At 34.7% G+C, this 21,908-nt stretch overlaps 3 protein-coding genes across 10 annotated transcripts in view; 1 reads left to right on the forward strand and 2 right to left on the reverse strand.

Annotated features, from left to right (window-relative positions):
• The window catches only part of LOC107218472 (spectrin beta chain, non-erythrocytic 1), an 80,142-nt gene extending 78,900 nt beyond the window's left edge, over positions 1–1,242 (reverse strand). Inside the window, exons 1-2 of one of the 3 annotated variants that reach the window (XM_046745053.1) lie at positions 755–1,242; positions 369–461 (exon numbers count right to left, since the gene is read on the reverse strand). The gene's annotated coding sequence lies outside the window, so the exon portion shown is untranslated. Of the gene's footprint in view, positions 1–368; positions 643–754 lie in introns of all 3 variants that reach the window. The other 2 variants (XM_046745052.1, XM_046745051.1) reach the window with 2 other exon arrangements.
• A 729-nt stretch (positions 1,243–1,971) lies between these two features.
• LOC107218495 (microfibrillar-associated protein 1) lies at positions 1,972–4,970 on the forward strand. Its single transcript, XM_015656389.2, has 4 exons — positions 1,972–2,237; positions 2,382–3,061; positions 3,304–3,473; positions 3,879–4,970. Exons 1-4 carry the CDS (start codon positions 2,144–2,146, stop codon positions 4,312–4,314), a joined length of 1,380 nt encoding a protein of 459 aa, XP_015511875.1. The 5' UTR covers positions 1,972–2,143; the 3' UTR covers positions 4,315–4,970.
• Positions 4,971–9,334: 4,364 nt separating this feature from the next.
• On the reverse strand, positions 9,335–20,580 carry LOC107218481 (endoribonuclease Dicer). 6 transcript variants are annotated; one of them, XM_046745055.1, is made up of 27 exons: positions 19,970–20,577; positions 19,316–19,477; positions 18,710–18,887; positions 17,979–18,218; positions 17,596–17,890; positions 17,413–17,489; positions 17,178–17,281; positions 16,011–16,149; positions 15,787–15,917; positions 15,352–15,592; positions 15,038–15,289; positions 14,693–14,962; positions 14,421–14,594; positions 14,155–14,359; positions 13,746–14,064; positions 13,297–13,667; positions 13,024–13,172; positions 12,836–12,949; positions 12,284–12,583; positions 11,834–12,049; positions 11,391–11,591; positions 11,146–11,227; positions 10,777–10,997; positions 10,261–10,432; positions 10,091–10,166; positions 9,857–10,012; positions 9,335–9,781 (listed from the first exon to the last, which is right to left on the reverse strand). In XM_046745055.1, the coding sequence occupies exons 2-27, from the start codon at positions 19,471–19,473 to the stop codon at positions 9,772–9,774; spliced, it is 4,851 nt and encodes a 1,616-aa protein (XP_046601011.1). In that variant the 5' UTR covers positions 19,474–19,477; positions 19,970–20,577; the 3' UTR covers positions 9,335–9,771. The 6 variants fall into 6 exon arrangements, with proteins under 6 accessions (XP_046601011.1, XP_046601013.1, XP_046601010.1 ...); XM_046745057.1 differs by having other exon boundaries at positions 16,011–16,095; positions 19,953–20,576; XM_046745054.1 differs by having other exon boundaries at positions 19,953–20,576.
• Between the last annotated feature and the right edge of the window lie 1,328 nt (positions 20,581–21,908).

Raw genomic sequence — 21,908 nt, forward strand, 5'->3', positions numbered from 1 at the left:
AGTCTTAATATGTGAGAGCAACTAATTTGATCTTAATTGACAAGAATGATCTATAAATACCAGCATTCACTAGGGAATTTTCCACAAAAGGTTGGCTGCCTAGCTAAATTCATTCATACTGCCAACCGAAATAAACGTGCGTCTTCAAAATAATCTCGTGTAAAAAACATGGAATTCGTGGAGATGTCTCATCTTTGACGCCATTCATCGTTTTTAATGTGCGGTCAATTGATATTGTCACTATTAACAATCCACAGGGGAGAGCAGGATGAAAAATTACTCACATTCGAAGTTGGAAATGACACCTAACCAAGCCGAAAAATTTGCGTTCCTGGATTTTTGTTGTTGTATACAATGATGTTATTTACCTTCCCTCCTTGTGTGTTGATTTTGTTTTTTTTATCCAAATCCAGACTGGAACAGGGCACTCTACATCGATCCCAATGTCATCACCTGACGCACTTACAAAAGTAATTACACACACTATTTCTCACAATGATACCACACGTTAATGAAAAACCTATTTGGACTTAAATTTTTCCTAAGTTTGATTTCGAATTAAATTCTCAGTCTCTTGTTCTGTATACAGCCTTGCTTCTTTTCCCTTTTTTTCCTACCTTTCTAGTTTTCACGTCGTCGCGACTGTTGACACAGTTTTAAACAAGGCAGATTAGAAAAACGAGGGAGAAAAAGCGAAGAAGAAACACAAGAGAAAGAGAGAAAAACAAAATATATGTTTATTGCAGGTACATACGTATTTATTTGAAATTTTGGCACACACAATATTTAGCAGGAAATCAGGTAAACCTGTGCGGCAGAACGCGTGCGCGCGTCACAATAATTTTAAATAACGAAACACGTTCGATCGAAGACAACTCTAATTGTAAATTATTCGTAACAACTGGATCGTTGCGCGAACCACGCACAGTTTTCGAGTTCGTGCGATGCTTCCTTACGCTGCGTTAGCGCGGCTTCGATGGACCTTTTGCCTTTCGGCTTTACGCTTGCTACCTCTTCTCGGACTGGTGCTACTAGTCGTCGTCGTCGTCGTCTTCCATTCCGACCCATTCCAAACCCTCTCCTCTCCGCTCAGCTCCGCCCCCTCATCCCGCCGCACCGCCGGCAGCCCTTCCCTTCCCTTCGACGGCTAGTTTCTCACGACGTAACTGAACGACTTCCCCTACCCGCTATAATATCTTGTCAGCCGCCGAGCCTCATCGTCAGAAACTTTCGCTCGCCCCCTTTCCACTACTATCAAACCGCTGAGTAACGAAAAACGATCGTGGTTCGGGAGGCTGTGAGAACTACCCGCACTATCTTTGGATTAATTCTCGAACTTGATCCGTACCAATTGATAAGTTCGAACACTCCTCGAACGCTGTTTGCAACTACATTATTTTTATTCTTCGACAGCTTAGACGCTTCAATGCCTCCGCTGCTTCGCTAACTGAGCACATGTCTGTTGGTAGTCGCTGAATTTCTTGTGTTCAATAGAGCCATAGAAGATTTGTTTACTTCGATGTTTCTCACACAATTTGTGTCAAAATGAGCCTTCTAATATGTATTCGAATTCTCGAAACGTGTCCGATGCGTTGGATGTTTGATAACACTGAATTTTATTCATTGCTGATTCAAATGATTTATCAAATATCAGTCGATGGTGCATTAGAAATGTTGATCAGATGAATTGCTTACCTACAATAGTCGATTGATCAGCGAATTATCTCCTCTGTCGGTAACAATGGTAACGGCACAACTGATATTGGACTGGGCACGTTGCTGGGTGTATTTGATGCGATTCCAAACATATCCTATGAGCACTGAACATTCCCTGCAAGTGAAACAGAATTCACTAATTATAAAAAACATTAGTGCAAAAGAGATAGAAAAATCTGCCAGTGCTGTCAACATCAAAACCAACCACCAGCGATGAGATCTGGATATCACAAGGTTACCAACCAAACAGCTGAACCAAATGACAAGGCTGGTAAAATGGCGTTTTGTTGTTGAAGCTGGTTGAAGCAGAGATGAGTAGGGAGTGAAGTCAAGTCCATGTTATTGACTCGCACGCCGTGAGCTGCTGTGAATTGCGATCATACGACAGCATTTGTAGATGACCGGTTAAACAAACAATTTCTATACAATGATGGATTATTTTGTGACTAATAACTCGTTGGCACCAGCACCCATGGGTATACAAAGTACCGCGGGTGCAGTGCCAGTTAAAAATGACAAAGGTGAGCTGATTTATTATGTGAGACACCTGTTTACTGTACTCCCAATAAGTTGCATACGTTTTAAAGCTTACTTTATTATGAAATTTAGGCATAAAGTTTTGTACAATTGAAGATATGCATTCAATTTTCGTTCAATATTTTCAGGCGAATTGTCGATGAAAAAGGTTAAGGTCCATCGTTATGTGTCCGGCAAACGTCCCGATTATGCGCCTATGGCGAGTTCGGATGAAGAGTCCGAGGATGAAGATTTCATGGAAAAGCGAACACTCAAACCTCTCGAGGAATCAGAGACTGTAACTGATATCCCTGTTCCGTCACACGGTAAACTGAGGGACGAGGATGATCCTAGGCTGAGGCGTTTAACTAGAATCGAGAAGCACAAGGAGGTCGATACAGAAATTCGTGTTGAAAGGCATCGGCACATTCACGAACCTGAGGTATTGGAGACTGAGCCTGAGCGAACGCGCGAAAGGATAAAATTGGAGAGCTCAGATTCCTCGGAGGATGAAGATTTGTCCGATTCTGAAATTGAAAGACGTCGAGACGCATTGAAACAGCGAGTTTTATCTAAGAAGGAAGCTGACCAGGAAATGTTTCATGAAGAAGATGAGGAGAAGCTCCGAACCAACAGCTCCGAAGATAGCTCAGAGTATGAAGAATACACCGATTCTGAGGAAGAAACTGGACCGAGATTGAAACCTGTTTTCGTCCGGAAAAAGGATAGGATCACTGTTATGGAAAAAGAGAAGGAAGCTATGAAACAAAAGCAGGCCGAAATAGAAGCCAAGAAAATGGCAGAGGAAAGAAAAAGGCAGACATTGAGGGTAATCCTTTTGGAAACTGATATTCATTCAATCTTGAATCCTTTCTAAACATGTTTTCACCCCTTATCAAGGTATTAAGGAAAGAGAAACTTTATATGTTGCGATTTCTTTCTTGTTCACTAACGACAAGCTTCACTTACCAACTTTTCGTCCAAGTAGACATTAAACAATCGAGCTAAACTAGACTACACACTTTGAAAATTGTGAATCTTTCGGCTGATGTTGATTTTGGTTATTTTTAGATGGTAGAAGACGCTATACGAAAAGAAACCCAAACTGGCAAGACTATAGTAGATCAGGAAGGAAACATAAATGATGTTTGCACCGACGATGAGAACGACGAAGTGGAATATGAGGCATGGAAACTACGCGAGTTGAAGAGAATAAAACGAGACAGAGAGGAACGAGAACAGTACGTAAACTCAAGAATATTTTCCACTCAAATCATTCTTTTAAAGATATCTTTGGGAATTCGTTTAATTTGAAACTGAAAAAACCATACTGCTAAAAATTTCGAACAAACGGAACATAAAAATGCCTGGGTTTTCAAAAAAGTCTAACTACCAATAAGGTTGAATTTAGTAACATTAACGCGTCGAAATATTGATAAAGAAGTACTATTTTGTAATGTTTAGATGACTAAAGAAGTTTTCGTGAAATACAAGAATGTTTCACCTCATTACGGTTCACTGAATTTTTGACAGTCCCAAAGTTGGGATATTTTTCCTAAATATGCATCGCGACATTATTGTTACAAATTTCAGTCTCATGACTACCACTGTAATCCAACTCAACCCTATATTTTTCTATCCAACAGATTGGAAAAGGAACGGTTAGAGATAGAGCGACTTCGCAATATGACAGAAGAAGAGCGTCGTCAGGAACTGCGTCTAAACCCAAAATTGGTAACGAACAAAGCAGCGAAAGGAAAGTACAAGTTTTTGCAGAAGTACTACCATCGCGGTGCATTCTATTTGGACAAAGACGATACAATTTTCAAACGAGATTTCTCTGGTGCAACGTTGGAAGATCATTTCGACAAAACTATATTGCCGAAAGTAATGCAAGTGAAAAACTTTGGGCGTAGCGGTAGAACCAAGTACACACATTTGGTAGATCAAGACACAACGCAGTTTGATTCACCATGGATTTCTGAGACCGCTCAAAACTTAAAATTCCACAATAACCAAGCTGCTGGAATGAAACAAGTTTTCGATAAACCATCGCTAAAAAAACGAGGCAATGAAAATTGATATGGTGCAGGATGAATTGTGTCTTTACAATGTTGGGAAATGAGACTAGGACCATTTACAAATGTTCAGTTTCACTTTACCTGTTGCGGACAATTCCGTTTGGGTCTTTAAAATTGAGGAACCCACTACGGGAAGGAAGAAATTACTTATTCATAACTCGGGTTATTTTTGTATAACTGATATCAATTTTACTCTTTAATTCATTCAATACAAAAATTTGACAATAATATATTTCTGGTTCACATTTAAAGCCCCAGTCATTCATCATAATTCTGGGTGAAAGATAAGTGTGGTAAAAAGGCGTTGAATAAATTTATAGGCATTTTCATTTTGAAGTAAAAATTACCCACAAAATAACTTTCACCTCGAAAATTATGAGCCAATGAAATTGTGATTTCAAATCATCGGTGACTAACAACTAGTCTGCATGTGTACATACAAAAGCCGATCGTTACTCTGGATATAGACGTAATTCAATACTGGAATGCCTACAATGTAATCGTAGGAAATAAATATCTGTGTTAGGCTAATAGAATGAATAGATAACTAACCAACTTCATTAATATCTTGAAGATGTATGATTTTTACAGTTTAAATTTTTTTAAGTTACTTCAACTGTACAGTTGAAAACAATAAAAAAACTATTTTGTTCCACAGAAGTTTCAGTTGTTATTACACAAAGATTCAACAAGCAAACATACATGTTTGAATTTTTTCGATTTGGAGTTCTTGTTTCCAATAATTTGTAGGTTTGATATCGATGGAAGATCGACATAACAACTTACATCAGTTTTTTTTGAAACTATAGTTGAAAGTAAAAAAAACCTGTCTTACTTATCTAAATACATGATTTTGAAACGTACATTTGTTTATTTAGTTTGTGCAAACATAAAGCTGTTTAGAAATAAATTCAAACAATTAATTGAAAAAATCTGAAAATAAATCTATTTTTGAATTTGAAGTACGAAACTCTCTATGTAATTGAAATTTAAATATACCGGGACAATCTCTTGAAACTATACATATAATGCGCATGCGCGAGTTTTATCGGCTGCTCGGGCAGGTTGGCCACTCCGAGTTTCAGCTGTCAAACTCTGTTTCTGGCGGTGTTGTAGTTCATACGAATTTTTGAGGTTAGAATCTCAAACAGTCGAGGTAATGACTCGGAAAGTTGATGATAATGCTCTTTGAAAATTGGCTTTATTCGACTAAAATGAGAAATCTGTTTAAATGTTGGGTGCTTGGAAGAAACGCAGCAGGTAGGTGCGAACACTTTATTTAATCATTTTTATTATTTCGTACATTAGAAATAACAGTGGAATTTTTATCTATCAACAGGTGATACGACTAAAATAATTACATCTCTGATATTCACTGTTATCTGCCAATTCAATTTGTCAGACGTACAAAGATCATCGCCACTTTCAAGCAACTAAGCAACTTTCTCACTCTTTTGTGATTTCAGGCGGTAATATTGAATTTTATCACTTTCGAAAATGAGACATTAAACCGAGCGTTCAAGAAATTTAAATATCTCACTATCTGTAACGGAACTGTGAATCTTTTTTTTCTTGAAAATAGTTCAACAAAATTTACGAATAGTCGATAGTCAATGTATTTTTTCCGATTAACAAATTATTGCTACTACTATTTAAAATTTCCGAATGATTATCAGAATTTATTTCGCAAATTTTCAATGATGTTCGATCAAATAAATGAAGGGAACCTAATACTCAAATTGAAAATTCAAGTAATATTAGATTTATTAAAATGATTTCTGTATTTCATGTAAGTGCGGTTCGCAACAAAGAAAATCTAATCGAAAGCGTAGAACTCAGGAACGTAAATCACATCCTGTGACACAAGTTGAAAATCAAGTTTCTCAGAATGCGCCTTAATGTTACAATTAGCTTCAAGGACAATCATGTTTTAGAGTAATGTCAATTTTAAAGTAATGTAAAGATTGTGTCCCTTGTTCCATCAAAATAAATGAATATCTAATTTTTAACGAAGTTTATGAAGATTTTTTTCCAAATAATGTAATCCGATACAATATCTTGTTCATAGTCCTCCGAACATCACCTTCTAACAAGGATATTTGGAAAGAGTCCCTTTGTTGCAGAAACCATTATAAAATTCTTGGTTTTCAATTCGTGCTACTGAATAACTCTGTGTTTCAGGTTCCATTTTCAATCTCAAAATGGGATTTTTTTTGCTCCAGATAATGCTAACATGAAATGCAGAAATAATTGCGGTACATGGAGATTCACAAGCTTTCAGTCTTAGCGTAGGACCCTATAAAGAGTGCAAAATTGAATTTGGTTTCAAGTGATCGTGCAACTAGCTAGCCAGATGACACCGTCTACTAAGATTAATTTAAAGACATTTTTAATTGAACTTATTTAACAGTTCTAGATTCAGATTGATTCAGTTTGCCTAGCAAAATTCAACCCTACAATCTAATTGAGGACTTGAAAAACTATTTATCTGAATTCAATGCCAAAGAGAGTAAAAGTAAGCTTCAAAATAAGATACCAAATCAAATGGTATAAAGTTTGAAAAACAATGCTGGTCAATAATAATGCTTGAATTACAATGGTGCACAGAATGATTCCTCGGTAGAATGAATTGGCAGCAACGGTTAAGTAACAAACTTGTCGCTATTGGCTCGATCAAAGTAAAATGATGGGATAGTCAGCCATTATGATCTGTAGTATATCCCGCTCTTCAATTTTGCCTCAAGTGATGTTAAGAAGGTGGCGATGGCCTGATAAAATTCACTCTGGCACCTGATGTCTGACGAAACAACCAGGTTCGATGGTTCTAATGATTGCACCGCTCGAGAAACCAGGATCCTTGCCACCTAAACGTTTTGACCATCAGGTAAGGCATAATTTTCCTCGTGTTAATTAAAGTTTAAACTTCGAGCCTGCTGAAAAAAAAACCAATTTTATCATTGAATCCATGTTAAAATATTGTCATTGTCAAAGATCACGTAATTGGAAATTTACTTACATGCTTCCGTGCCTGACAAATTTAGTCCCGCTTTGACAATGAATTATTTCGTACCTGAAAATATTAGAAGCTATTATTATCAAACAGGATCTTTCGGTATTTTTGAAGGCAAAAGAAACGGCAGCACTTTTTGAAAGGCCACCAATGGCCAGACGAGGGGTGATCAGAAGAGTGGAGATTGGTCTTCCAGTGTTATCGGACGATTGTCTTGTAAGTTATTGTTTGTTTCCTAATTTTTCATTAATAGCATGATTTACACTGTAATATTAACTGTTGTTCTTTTTCTCTTTTTATTCTTGGATTCTGGTGAACCCTCTTTGTTAACGGAACATTGATTGTTGTACAATGGAGCTGCAAAAACTTTGTCAACTAATCAATGATGTCGGCGAGGTTTTTTGTGAGTATTGCGTCGGGTACGTTTTCTGTTAATTGCTACTCTTTGTCCTCCTAAGCTTCGTGTTTAAGATGAATAATTTCTTTATTCCTTGTTACTCATCTCTTTTATTTGTTTCATGTTCATCGGCACTGATTACTGACTTCTGGAGCACTGCACCGTAACGAATCTACTCTGGAAATACCTTCTACTGGGTCTCAACCATTCATTTATTTTTAATTTTATGTAAACAAAGAATCTGTTCACAATAAACATTGTTTTTACTTACCTACCTCTGTTTGTCCAGATTCCGACTTGTTAATGACATTTCACGTTGAATATTAGATTTCTTCTTTCAATAAATAACACCCAATTTCTGTATCATTTGATATTTGCTTTTCCGTTAAATTCTTTATTGCGTCGGTTGAATATCTTCCGAAATCAACCACGGTATTGCTGAACGATACTATTCTTCTTAGACAATTCACGCTACGTAAAAATAAACAGCAGCATAACCTCAATCCACGGCTTTACGCGCGAGAGAATTACAGCTTTTGTTTCATTTAGTGTACGTTGGCGCCTTGCTCAGCAGATGAAAACATCACCGCGGCGCGATTTCACCGACCAATGAGATTAAATTATTTGGCGCATGCGCGTTATATGTATAGTTTCAAGAGATTGTCCCGGTATAAAACGATCATTATAAAGCTAAATAAATCTAATAAAATTTGAATTCTCAATAGCACTCATGCCTGTAGTATACTATAAAACCAAATGTTAAGCATAGTCGCATAGTAACCTTGAAACGGCTTGCACTGTGACATGTTGTAAGAAAAATTCTAAAAACTTATGGGTTCGTTAAGCTATAAATTCAAGCGGGTATCGTCGAGCTGAATACAAATAACAAAAGTTCGAACAAAAAACATTATCCTCACACAATACCCATTTAGTATCAAAAAAATTCTGTATATAATACGTGAAAAATTGCACAATTTAATAGGTCATGCTTTGCATTTTTATTTATTGCGATTGATTCTCTAATTGCGTAGTAATTTGTAGGTTTGATATCGATGGAAGATCGACATAACAACTTACATCAGTTTTTCTTGAAACTATAGTTGAAAGTAAAAAAAACCTGTCTTAGTTATCTAAATACATGATTTTAAAACATACATTTGTTTATTTAGTTTGTCCAAACATAAAACTGTTTAGAAATAAATTCAAACAATTAATTGAAAAAATCTGAAAATAAATCTATTTTTGAAAGTACGAAACTCTCTATGTAATTGAAATTTAAATATATAAATCTCATTGGCTAAGTTTCGTATATAAAACGATCATTATAAAGCTAAATAAATCTAATAAAATTTGAATTCTCAATAGCACCCATGTCTGTAGTATACTATAAAACCAAATGTTAAGCATAGTTGCATAGTAACCTTGAAACGGCTTGCACTGTTACATGTTGTAAGAAAAATTCTAAAAACTTATGGGTTCGTTAAGCTATAAATTCAAGCGGGTATCGTCGAGCTGAATACAAATAACAAAAGTTCGAACAAAAAACATTATCCTCACACAATACCCATTTAGTATCAAAAAAATTCTGTATATAATACGTGAAAAATTGCACAATTTAATAGGTCATGCTTTGCGTTTTCATTTATTGCGATTGATTCTCTAATTACCTAGTACATTTTTAATAAATCTGAGTTAGTATCGTTGATCTTTTTAGAAAAATATTTGGAAAATCTTGGAAGTTACAAATAAAATTATAAAATCGATAATCGTTATTATTTGATTTTTATCTAAGATTATTTACGATGCCCCACTTCGTTAGTATGTATGTATTTATAATTAGCGAAGCTTTCAAAGTACATAGATATTTCGATTCGTAATAGATACCATAATGCCGTTGCATAGGCACACTTGGTCCTACCTGTTTTTGGAGGTAATTTCTTATTTCTGTTATGTTTTTCTCTCCATTCTTATACTTCATTTTTTTCATCTTCTATATATTCATGCACGAAATGTTACATGGGAAGCATGCGGATAAGCAATCTACATGCACACTACATATTCCTGAATAAATAAAAGTAAAAAGGGGTTGAAAACGGCTTCAAATAACGCATGTTGTTCCGCATCACTATTCATTACCTGCGTCTCAGCTCCTTCAAAGCTTGTTTGGCAGCTGCACATTTAGCTTCTTTTGTATTACTCCCAAATCCATGAATAATTTTCTTTTTATTACCACAAATTGTTATCTCAAGTGGTACCATAATCGTATCCTTATTATCAAGGGCAATTGCAGGGCTGAGAATAGCATTATTTTAAGATAAATTAAAAGATTCAATGCATGTGAATGCACAATATTAATGCAATCATACTTACAAAAATTTCGGGTGAGCACCTTGTGTCTCATATAACATTCGAACAGGTTGCTTTGGAACATTTTTACTGAATGTATCTGTAAAGAAATTTTATTTCAATGTTCATCAATGGTACTTTATTTTTAGTAACTAACTTGTTTCAAATTGAAGCAGCAATTTTTTGCTACGCACCAATTTCGCGGTGCATTAAGGCATAAAATATTTCCCAAACTTTCGTCAACGATTTACCACTGTCTAGGTAAATGGCTCCAGCCAATGCCTCAAAAATATCACCCAAAACTTTGGGTACGCTAACAAATTCGGCCATACTGTGTCTAGTTTCTTCCAATAAAACGTACAATAGCTGTAAAAATATACACGCATTAAACGTTAAACGACACAATAAAAAAAAATTTCCATAAAAGTTTGATCTTTGAATAACAATTTATAATCCAAGTTACTATTAGTTCTAACCAGGTTATACTATACCTTGATTTATAAATATCAATAGCATTACACAGTAAAAAATGATTAATGATGTAACACTTTTACCGCCAGTTTTTCATTGCTATTAACTGAAAATTTGATATTACAGAAATAGATTGAAAAAATAATAATTTTCAAATAGTCGAAAAATTTATAAATTCGGGAAGCCGATAACGCAATCATGCAGACATCACCAATTTACAAATAATTCACGATGAATACCTCATCATCTATTGCATGCTCTCTCTGTTCTTGAAATGCGACAAATTTGTCGACCATATCAATAAGCAGTGGAGAATACGCCAAAAGATATGTGTGTAATCCGTATCGAACCGCTAGACAAGCAAAAATGATGTTATTAACCAGTGCTGATCTGAGATCCGTAAGTTGCCCAGGTGACAAATTGTCAAAATTTTCGAAGATGTAAGCAGTGATGAGGAAATCTACAAATGGAAAGAGAAAAATTCAGTAGCACACCATTTAAAAAAAAAAAAAGATTTATAATAAAAACTTAAAAAATCAGTACGACTTTAATTCAAAATTTTGTTTAATCAATGAAATTACCGTGTGATAGAACATTATTTTTCTCACCTAGTATTGCATCGCCCAAAAATTCCAGCCTCTCATAAGAGGCTGTTATAACATTGGGTGAATAAGACGAATGACTAAAGGCCTGTAAAAATTATACAAATTTGAGATTGTGGAACAAATTGGATTGTGAGATAAATTGTTTATTACAAATCGTAATAAATGGAACAAAAAACATTGAATATTTACAAGAAATTTTGTATGTGGTTATCAAGATTGAAAAAGAAATATCAAAATCAATTCATTACCTGCAATAGAAAGCCTCGATTTTGAAATTTGTATCCTATTCTTTCTTCAAGTGTGCTTGCCCATGCCATATGCATATTGGGGTTCCCATCGCCGATAAGTGGGTTCTTGGGCTCTCCGCCTAATATGCTTTCAACAGGAATTTCGCATGGTATAATTTGGAACCATTGCAGAAGTTTTGCAGCACCCTCGATGCCTGTGCTCTGTAAATTAAACTTTTAAATCTCGCGTGCCCTGAGTCATTTGTTAGCTAAGTTAGAGCAAACTCAAGTATTAAATTGCATGCATAATTTGTAAAGTTGACAATTTTTTAACATTTCATGACTGTTAATACTAATCTCATGAACTTACGAAAATTTCATAAATCTCATCTCATAAAATTTTTCATATTTCCATCGAGATGTTATACTTTTATTCAAGTTGAAGAAAAATTTTAAAACGCTACCTGCAAATATACTCCGATAAGGGCCTCCACACAGTCCGCAACTGTTTTGTCAGACACGGTTTGAACGCACAAAAAATGTTCTAAACCAGATTGAGCGTCTCCACCTTCCCATCCACATACTTTATCTTGAATCTCCTTGATAGTGTTACTATTTAGATACCCAGACAATTGTTCTTCTTTCGATATCCTCAAATTGTATAAAATGTTTGGCGATACCTAAGCAAAAATTTTAAACAGAATGGTAATCAATTTAAGTCAGTGAATTTCAATGTTATGATTTATAATCTTTTCTCTAATACTCCGATCAAAACTGTCACTTCTCCCTAAATTTTTGCCACATAGTGTGTGCGAACAATTTGAAAAATTTAGTGCACTTTAAATAAATGGGTATGATGATAAAGCACATTGAAAAGAATTCTGTAATGAATGTTTAGAAAATAATTTGCATACCTCTGCACGCAACAGTATCCCCTGTAATTTTCTGTGTACTGAATAAGCCGGCACAATAAAATTGCTTGTGGGTGTAAATTCCTCAACCTTGATCATGCCAGGTAATTTTTTGTTGAAACCAGCGTAATAAAGATTACGATTACCAATTATTTTTCCTTTAATCGAAGTGAGGTGACCCTCCGAAAAAGTGGGAAACGTGTCCGTCAAAAACAATGACGTAAAAAATTTTAGAAATGAATCTCCAAGCGTTTCAAGAATTTCTAAATTCATCACGTCATGCGACATTTTAGCAGTCAATGCCTGTGAAATTCATAGAAAACTTTCATCAGGCTTCTGTATTAATCGTATATTTATTGGGTTTCTTTTTTTGTGGGGACTATTTATTTTTCGCTCCCGACCTGAAATTTTGTTGGAAATGCTTAAAAAAAAATTCCCCCAAAATAAGCATTTCCAACATTTCAGGTCGGAAGCGAAAAAAAAATAGTCCCAAAAAAAAGCACCCTAATATTTATACATATATATGTATATTACTTTTTAAGTGTGGACACTCACTTCCATTATAGAGACTTGATCAGGACCATTTTGTGTAGTTTGGTAGAGTAATTTTATTTTTGGTACTTGTACGTCTGGTTTACTCATATGATTTCGAGCTTTGATATTGTTTCTCTAGAAGCAGATATGATTCATGTAATAATTATGTGATACAATCAGTGAAGTGATACTTTATCCCATATCTTTACCAGAATATCACTATCTTCTTGAGAAGAAGAGGACATGAAACGTTCGTAGTAATCTATGTCAATTAATTGAATCTCGTCAATATTTCGCTCAATATCTTGAGGCTCCTGGCTCTTGGTCCATGAGTACAGTTTTGACTCTGAATCCAACACTAATAAAAAAAAAAAAAATCCATACATCATACAATTGGATAAGGATTCAAGTGCTTCTTTTCATATAAGACCTGTGTTTATTGATTTTCTACTTACTCACCGCGCCGTGAAAATTATTCTTACCATCAAATTCAGGTCCTGTTAATTCAGGCCTTGATTGCACAGTTTCGGGTAACAAATCATCAGAGGACGTATCAAGCGAAGGTTCATTATCTTCAATTTTTACTGTGTTCTCCGAGACTCTGAAATCCTTCCATTTTTGTCTAGCATCCGACTTGGCCAACCCCAACTTGACATCGGCTTCAATGGTTACTCGTAGTTGGTCAGCAATCAACAATTGTGAAATCCTATGAATAATGGACGGCAGGGTGGTCGCCTTGAGCCAATATAAAGAAGAGAACTCAAATCTGACGCACAACTCGGGTACCAAATGTTCTTCGAAATCTTCAGACAAATCAGCTCGCTTTCGTTTACTTAATCCAGCACTTGATCCCCTTTTTGAAGTAGAGATCCAAATGTGTTGATCTTAGAATTCAATATAACGATTTTACGCAAGTAGAATAATAACTCACCGTGGTCTGATACAATTTAGTTTTGTCGAAATGGCTTTAACTTCAAGCAGAGGCTGTCGCCCTTCTTCAATAAGAAGATCGTGCTTGCTTTTAAAATAGTGCACATATGAGTAATAGTCAAGTGTGGGAAAACTCGACTCAGCGAATCTATCTTCACAAATTTGGGTCACTATGTATACATTTGCTGATCTATAGCTTGGCCTGACTAAAGCAAGTTCGTAGTCTACGTTTCTGACACAGATTGGTTTCTCCGGCTTTATGGGCTCTATTTTGTGGTTGGACACAACAATTTCCCAGTTTATCTCCCATTTATGGTCAACTAAAAACAGTAAAAGCCAAGCATAGATCAGAGAAGTGATTAAGTTTTGAGTCGTGCGTTCTAATCAAAGAAAACTAAAAATCGTATTACCTGGTACAATCAAGAAACTGTTGTCTAAGTTGTCTTTGTCGAACACCATGAAGGGCTTGATAATTGGCATTACTTCTGTAAAAATCATTGTGTGAAAACATCTGAGCTTTCCTATTTCGTCGGCAGTCAATTGCAGTTTGGCGTGATTAACTTCAACGTTGACATTCACCTCCCCAACATTGAGAAATATCGAAAACGCTGAAAGCTGTGGTGAAAATTTTTTCACTTAAAATTTTGTAGTTTTTGCCAATTAAATTTGTGCATACCTGCGGCATTCTCTTTGTTGATAAAATAGCATATCCAGTACAGTCTGATAAAATGTTGTAAAATACTAAGCGCCGATTATCCTGAGGCACACTATAAATTGGTTTAATATTCAATATGTGAAGATACAAGTCCTGGTCAGGCATGGGAAAAGCAGAGAAGAGACATTCGGGATACTGTAAATAAATTTTTCAAGTCAAGCGCACAAGTAGATTTCTTGCCTTTGCTGGCTCGAACGATAAAAGTTTTTCAGTGCTGTAACATTTTTACATACTACGAGTTCATGTAGCCGTTTCCTGGCTTCCGTTCCTGGCTGTGATAGTGGTGTTTTTTCTTCATCTATCCATAGCGGAAACAAATAGTCAACGTCTTCTAAAATCAGATCAACTGTCACAGGCAATAAGTTGTCCGTTAATTCACCGATATGGTGCAATTCTTTACAGCAATTCAAGGCAGCCGAGCGTTTAGCGAGCTTTATACTCGGCATAGGATCTCCGAGAATTATTTGTTTCAAAGGAGATAATATCGGCACTTGTAAACTGACCTGCAGAGTCATACAGATTAATTAATAAAAGTATTGGCCATAAGAAATTGCTCCATTGTGTACACCATAAAATACCTGGAATTTTAGATCGCCAGTATCTGAACACAGTTTCCTTAATTTCCACGTTGGAGTTAGAGAAACGAAGTGTGAATTCCCCAATGTAGAGCAATAGCGATTCACTAAATTTATTGCGCTTGTTCCAGTGACAACACTAATTTCATTATTAGTATTTGTGACGGCATAAGGTTCTATTTCATTAGTATATAATTCTTGGTCCAATGTTTCGGGAGTTGGTTCAGTACGGAATTGCGATTTGCCAATTAGGAACTGACAATGAAAATTGAGATGATTATTACACTAATTATAATTTGCACAAAGTTCATACATACCTGTTCCAACTTCTGTTCAATTAATTTGAAGTTGGCATATTTCGGTGCAAATTGATCGTCATTGCTGGGAACTAATATGATATATTTACTCGTTGCATGACGTGCTCGCCCTTTACTTTGTATGTATGATCTAATGTCCATTGGCAAATTGTATCGAACAACCAGAGTGCAGTCTGGAACATCGACTCCCTCTTCTATCACGTCTGTCGCTATGATGCAGTTTGCTTGACCATTTTTTAATCTTGAAAATTATTAAATTTGTTTCAATATTGCATTCACTTTCACGCGTGTTACATTATTTTTGTTTACAAAAATTTAGCGTTCGATTCATTTGAATACGACACGAACTTCGAATGAATTTACATGGCAGCATGTGAGTTGAACTGGATCATGCAAATGTTGGATAATCATACTGGACTTAATCATTTCACTGACTTGTGTAAAACTTCTTTATTCCATTTCCTCTGACAGAGAGATTCTCTGGCGCTATCGTGTGGATTAGCTGAAAACCCGACCATAAATTCAGCAAGTAAAAATTTGTAATTCTCGTTTGTATTGTGCAAATTCTGAAACGAATATTGTGAAACACGTTAAAAAATGTTCTATTCTGCACAATAACTGATTGCTGTTTAAAATAGAAAACAAATCAGCATATTTACCCTTAATACATGGTACAACACTTTGGCTGTAAATCGTCGTTGGACAAAAACAAGGCAACAAAATCTTTGCGAATCCAACTTTTCCCTATTGAAATCCAGGAAAACTTTGAACAATTTCAGAACTTGATCAGATGAAAATCTATAAGATTCGTAAAGGTTGTGATGAATAATTACGGTTGTGAATATTACTATCAAAAGTACGAAATAGAATTCTAAGAGAAGAGCGTAATGTCAGGCTTATCAATTTTACTAATTTTTCTTGACAATTACAGTACTGAATTAACAATGTAAACTGTAGAATTAATGGGTTATATAGCAGTAGACAGCTGAAAAGCTGCATAAATTCACAACCAGTAATTCAATTCAATCGGGGTGTATTTTCTTCAAATACATGTAGCCTGTGCTTCGCTTACATTTTTGTTATAAGAATCAACTAATAAGAAGCATTGAATTGACAATCAGAGTCTACCATTACGCTCAGTGACATATTTTGCAGTGCCCATAATATATAAAAGAATGGTTCAAATGATTTACTTCAAATTTGGAGACAGTATTCTTGGATAGTTTATTTTGTTTGCCAAGATTCGATGGTCTTCGTTTTTTTTTTAATAAAATGGCGACCGTTTGAATTCGAAATTTGATTTTTGATAAAACAAAAAAAAAATAAAAATGTCCAGTTTTTTAAATTAGTTAACAACAAAAGATATGGTTAAAGAAAAATGGGACGATCGCAAAGACATTAGACTAGCTGAAAATACTGTTTCCAAATTTGAGGTAAATCCCTTTTAGAGATATCGTAGACAATACAAAATATGCTACCGAATGAAATGGTAGTCGTTAGTTAATACAAAGGTTTCCTACCAATTGATTCTAATGGAAAAAAAAAAAAAAATACGCAAATGAAGCTGGATTCGAATATACTTTTGAATAAAACAAATCCAAATCAAATTGAATAATGGGTTATCGACATCTAAATACCAAAAATTGGTCAATTTTTTAGGTGTTTAATTATTTATAGCCTCTTTGGTAAACTTTGGAATGTCTTGAAAATTTTCATTCATATTTTAACACCTAATACTGTTATGTACACCTATTATTTTGCATAAATATAAACAAAGTTTGTAAATGACATTATGCCTTCGCCTTGTAAATAGCTTTATCACCCACTTCATTATCTGCTCATTGGGTTCGTAACCTTCCATTTCATCCTCAACTATTTTCCTTATACTGGTCAAAACTGTTATCAGGTAATCAATCACAAAAACAGTTTCCTGAAATTAATATCCTTGAGTTATAAATTCAGTAAAATTTCCCGCTTTTCAACTGTTTGAAACAATTCACTGTCAGTAGTAAATACATTTAATTATATTCACTAATTATCTATTCGATCGCTTATACATACCTGATTATTAATAGATTTTTTTATGTACTCAAGTTGTATGGTATGTAACAGCGCTGCTTTACTTCCACCATATATACCTGAAATAAATTCAATGTGCATTGGTGAGTATGATAAGGATGTAAGGGTTTAGAATAGAGCAATAGACGTGAAAGATAGCTTTAAAAAACTATAAGACTTTTTTACCCATCACTTTCAAGTGTTCTTCCAGATCACTCAAAACGTTTTGAAATTTGTTCGATTTGCTCTTAGGTTTGAAAACATTATCACTTTTGTTAATCATCTCATGATCAATCTTTATTTCTACTACTTTCAGGATCTCCCTGGCTTGTATCAATCGTGCCATTGTCGATTCTAGTACTGTCAGCCTTAACGGTGGACTGAATCTGACCATGGATTCTATAGGGTTTGTAGCATAGCCTCTAACGCCAATCAATGATTCAACAGCGATAATTTTTCCATGAAACGTAGTTTCTAAATCCTTTGAAAATACATTTATAAAACATGAAGCATAAAATAAAAATAGAAATCCACAGAGTAGGTTTATATAAATAATTCTGTTAACTTACTGTTATCGTCTCGTCAAGCTTTGCAACTTTGATATTGCCGTTCAGAAGAGTCGCTGTTAGGCCCAAGACTCTTGGTTGCTGGTCCTTTGGGCAATCCTTAAAACGCTGCATTATCAAACGCATCGGATGGTCGTTCACAGCTCGGTGACACTCATCAAAAATCATGAGATTTACTTGGCTCAATGATATATAGCCATGATTCAATATATCAAGGAATATTTGGGAAGTCATAACTAGGACCTGGAAATCGGTTAGTAGCAGGTATATTTCAACATCAATATTGATATAATAATTTGAGATAACGACATATTAGTATGTACACAAAATCATCTTGAATTTAAACGATTGCAGGGTCCTTTGCATTAAGGAAATTGAGATAAAAACCACCTTGGAATGACTAACTGTGATAACTCTCAAAACTATTGCAGACATCAAAATAACGATTAAATGTTCTTTAAACAGATAATTTCTTAAAGAAAAAAAAAGTTTGAGCTTCATTGTACATATATTTGAACTTTGTTGTTGTCCATGTGTTGCAAATAATCGCGAAAATGAAAGAAAATACCTGAATGCTGGTTAGAAATTGAATTTTCTAATTATTGCGGTATTCATTGAAAATGATGACAAAAGTTTTAGTTTGCCATCAATTGATGGCAATTGAAATACTTTATCTACACTACTGGTATTACAAAGTTTCAGGAAATATAGATAATATTTATATTGAGTAATACCTGATTATCCTCCAATTCTTGTAACCATTTATCTCTGCTCCAATAATCAACCTGCATTTCGCCTGTGTAACTGCTACAATTTAAATGAGTATGTCTTTGTAAGTATCTTAATTGCTGATCGGCCAGAGCAACAGTATTCACTGCAAAAATTGTTCTTTTACCCCCGACACTGTAAGGCCTAAGAAAAAAGCAAACAATCGTTGAATTATTAGTAAGCTTCAGCCCTAGAAAATGAATTAATAAGTAAATCAATAAGTGACAGAAAAAAAATACACAAGATATAAGTGAATTACATTAGAAAATATTAATGGATTGATTTCATCACCAAACGCTCATGCTAAACTCTGTGAATAATCATAGATTTGTTCAAAAAGCAGGATCAGTTGTTTATAAAGTTAGACCGGTGACTTGTAAACTAATATATGTACAATAATCCATTGACAAGTAGAATTGAAACTATGAAAGTACATGTCATAATGTGACTTATATTTAAGAATGAGTTGAAACTTGTATTATTAAAAATGAGTTCTGACCAGGACTAACTAGTCTAGAATAAGAACTGGATGGCGGAGGAGGAGTTATAAAATACAATGAATAAATGATTACTTGATCACATCGCCGCTCAATTTTTTTATGATCATGACAGCAATGTATGTCTTTCCTGCCCCTGTTGGCAAGTATATGATACTGTTATACTGGACGGCTCTCTCATACAGATCAATCTGATATGGCCTGGCTGAAAATTCTTCGATTGGCTGTACCATGATGCTAAGGAAACAGAAATATTTTAGATTTTAGATTAATTATAATTCAATGTTGTTACGAGTCTAAGACGTAAATTAATGGGTGGCATTGGTAAAAGATTAATTAGCAAAATCTGCTGGAAACATCAGACTTTTTATTTTTCATGTTACTTATCTTCGGAAGTAGCGACTACAGTTATAAACCGGTAGTTTAGTTATTGATTATGATTTTGCTAATACAAAACTTTAAATTATTATTAAAACCTCAGTTTACCTCTTTTCTGTTGAGACAAACAACCAAAAAGCTATGAAGATTTGAAAACAAATGTAGTCGAATCGACGTTACAGGTTAGGTTAGATTTTCGTGTTACAAAACAACTAGTAAAACCATACAGAAATACAAAAACATATTGATCACTTCAATGAGAGGAAATTTTCAAGTACACGGTATATTACTGAGAACAGTTGTACAATTCAATTGGTGGAAAGCGTTTCCTCACGATTTGGGAAGTGGTACCGGAGAATAAAACACGGGGACTCCCAGACACTGCTTCTTTGATGCACTGACAATTCGCCGGATCTCTGCTGGATCCCTGAATCGCGCAGTGCTTCGATGCTTCAAATCTTTGACGAAAAATTTCTAAGGCCGGCTAACTATGTTTGACGTATCTCGCAGGGCGCTGAAAGCGTGGAGGTAATGGCAGTGCCCTACACTTAGGCTGAATTTTCACGGCCAGCGCAATGATGCTGTGCACGGTCTGGCTGTCAAGGTCCCCAGATTAGGAAGGTCACGACCAGTGGTCACGACACGCGTGGACAAAAAAATTAGTGAGAATGCGCCAAAAGTTTCGTATGACAATCGATGCTTTCCATTTAGAGCACAATATGACACAGTGTAAACATTTCTGGTCTATTTCTTTGCCCGGATTGGCCGCTTACAATAGAAATTTGTCACACTGTGCTCTAAATGGAAAGCACCCGGTGTGGTTCTAATTCCTGACCTGTCACAATGATTAACCTCAAAATATATACGTGGTTCAATTTATTTCGTGCACGTCAGGATACTAAAGGCGCAACTCGGTAATGCTTAACCTTAAAAAATTGAGCAAGATCGGTCAAACCTAGTTAATGCGGTAATGTAAGTTTGATATTTTTTGGGCGAACGCGCATAGAACATTTTTGCCCATGTTATAGTCAGAAAAACTGGAACACGCGTGTCTTGACCTTCCTAATCTAGGGACCTTGCATGCTGTGACAGCCAGTAGCGCCACGCTACAACAGCAAAAAACGAACCGTGAAGGAAGTAAAATCTCCCCAGATTTCCCCCTAGATGTAATCAGAATTGGGCAGCAGAAATTACTTTCGTCATTTCATTACCCGTAAATTACAATGACTGTGAATAACTGTAATATTTAGTAACTAATTACAATTGCGGGAAATAATTATAAATTTTGATTTACCAATTACAGTTAGTATAAACAATTGTAATTTTATGATTATCAACGACAATTACTCGAAATAATTGTAATTTTTTTGTTGTCAATTAAAATTACTTGAAAAAATTGTAATTTTTCTGCTACTAATTACAATTACTTGGAACAATTGTAATTTTTCTGTTATCCATTACAATTAATGGAAATGATTATGTTTTTTTTTCAAATTTCAATTGTTTTTCATAATTTATTTAAACAAATTACCTTTGGAAACGTAATGTCGAATTCTCAACATAATTTCAAATTCCGAAAACATCGGGAACTTCATGGAGCTTACATATTCACATTGACTGGTCAAGCAAATTATTTAAACAAATTGATTTTTCAAAGTAATGTGAAATCCTTGATCAGCTACCCAAAAAACTTTGGTAACCATAGCCCATTCACATATTGACTGTAAAAGACTCGTTCCGATCACACCATTTGAATACTCCAAAAACGGAGTAAATTTATTTGTCTATTTGTTATTATTTCACAGGAATAACGTTAGAGAAAAAAATTCAATTGGACCACATCGTGTAGTTTACAATTACTCAAAAGAATTTTAATAATGTCTGATTTAATTACAATCACTGAGGATAATTGAAATGATTTCTGATTAAATTCCAATCACTGAAAGTAATTTTGATAAACTTTGATTAAATTCAAATTACTCAATGTAATTTTAATGAAATCCAATTCAATTACAATTACTGGAAATAATTTCGATGGACTCTGAGTCAAATACAATTATCAAAAGTAATTTCACTGAACTCCGATTCAATTATTATTACTGAAAATAATTTTAATGAAATTCAATGTCATTAAAAATTATCCTTAGTGATTTGTAATTGTTAATTTTTTATTACAATTTTGCCCAGCACAGTAATATACATATATATATTAGAATTAATTCGTCGAAGTTGGTCATAGTAAAATATCTTTTTATCGATTATTTAAAAGGACCCCTTTCAAAACACAATT

Source organism: Neodiprion lecontei, chromosome 7 (genome assembly GCF_021901455.1).
Source record: "Neodiprion lecontei isolate iyNeoLeco1 chromosome 7, iyNeoLeco1.1, whole genome shotgun sequence".
Classification (NCBI taxonomy): Eukaryota; Metazoa; Arthropoda; class Insecta; order Hymenoptera; family Diprionidae; genus Neodiprion; species Neodiprion lecontei.

What these genes read in the sequence shown, in the direction of transcription:
- LOC107218481 (XM_046745055.1), bottom strand. Translation starts at nt 19,473, where the DNA reads ATGGTACAGCCAATCGAAGAATTTTCAGCCAGGCCATATCAGATTGAT. An exon ending in CTAAATTGTATCAGACCACG is followed by an intron (nt 13,668 to 13,745) that starts GTGAGTTATTAT and finishes TACTTCAAAAAG; the next exon opens with GGGATCAAGTGCTGGATTAA. An exon ending in ATCAAGTCTCTATAATGGAA is followed by an intron (nt 12,584 to 12,835) that starts GTGAGTGTCCAC and finishes TGAATTTCACAG; the next exon opens with GCATTGACTGCTAAAATGTC.
- LOC107218495 (XM_015656389.2), top strand. Translation starts at nt 2,144, where the DNA reads ATGATGGATTATTTTGTGACTAATAACTCGTTGGCACCAGCACCCATG. An exon ending in GCCAGTTAAAAATGACAAAG is followed by an intron (nt 2,238 to 2,381) that starts GTGAGCTGATTT and finishes CAATATTTTCAG; the next exon opens with GCGAATTGTCGATGAAAAAG. An exon ending in GACAGAGAGGAACGAGAACA is followed by an intron (nt 3,474 to 3,878) that starts GTACGTAAACTC and finishes TCTATCCAACAG; the next exon opens with ATTGGAAAAGGAACGGTTAG.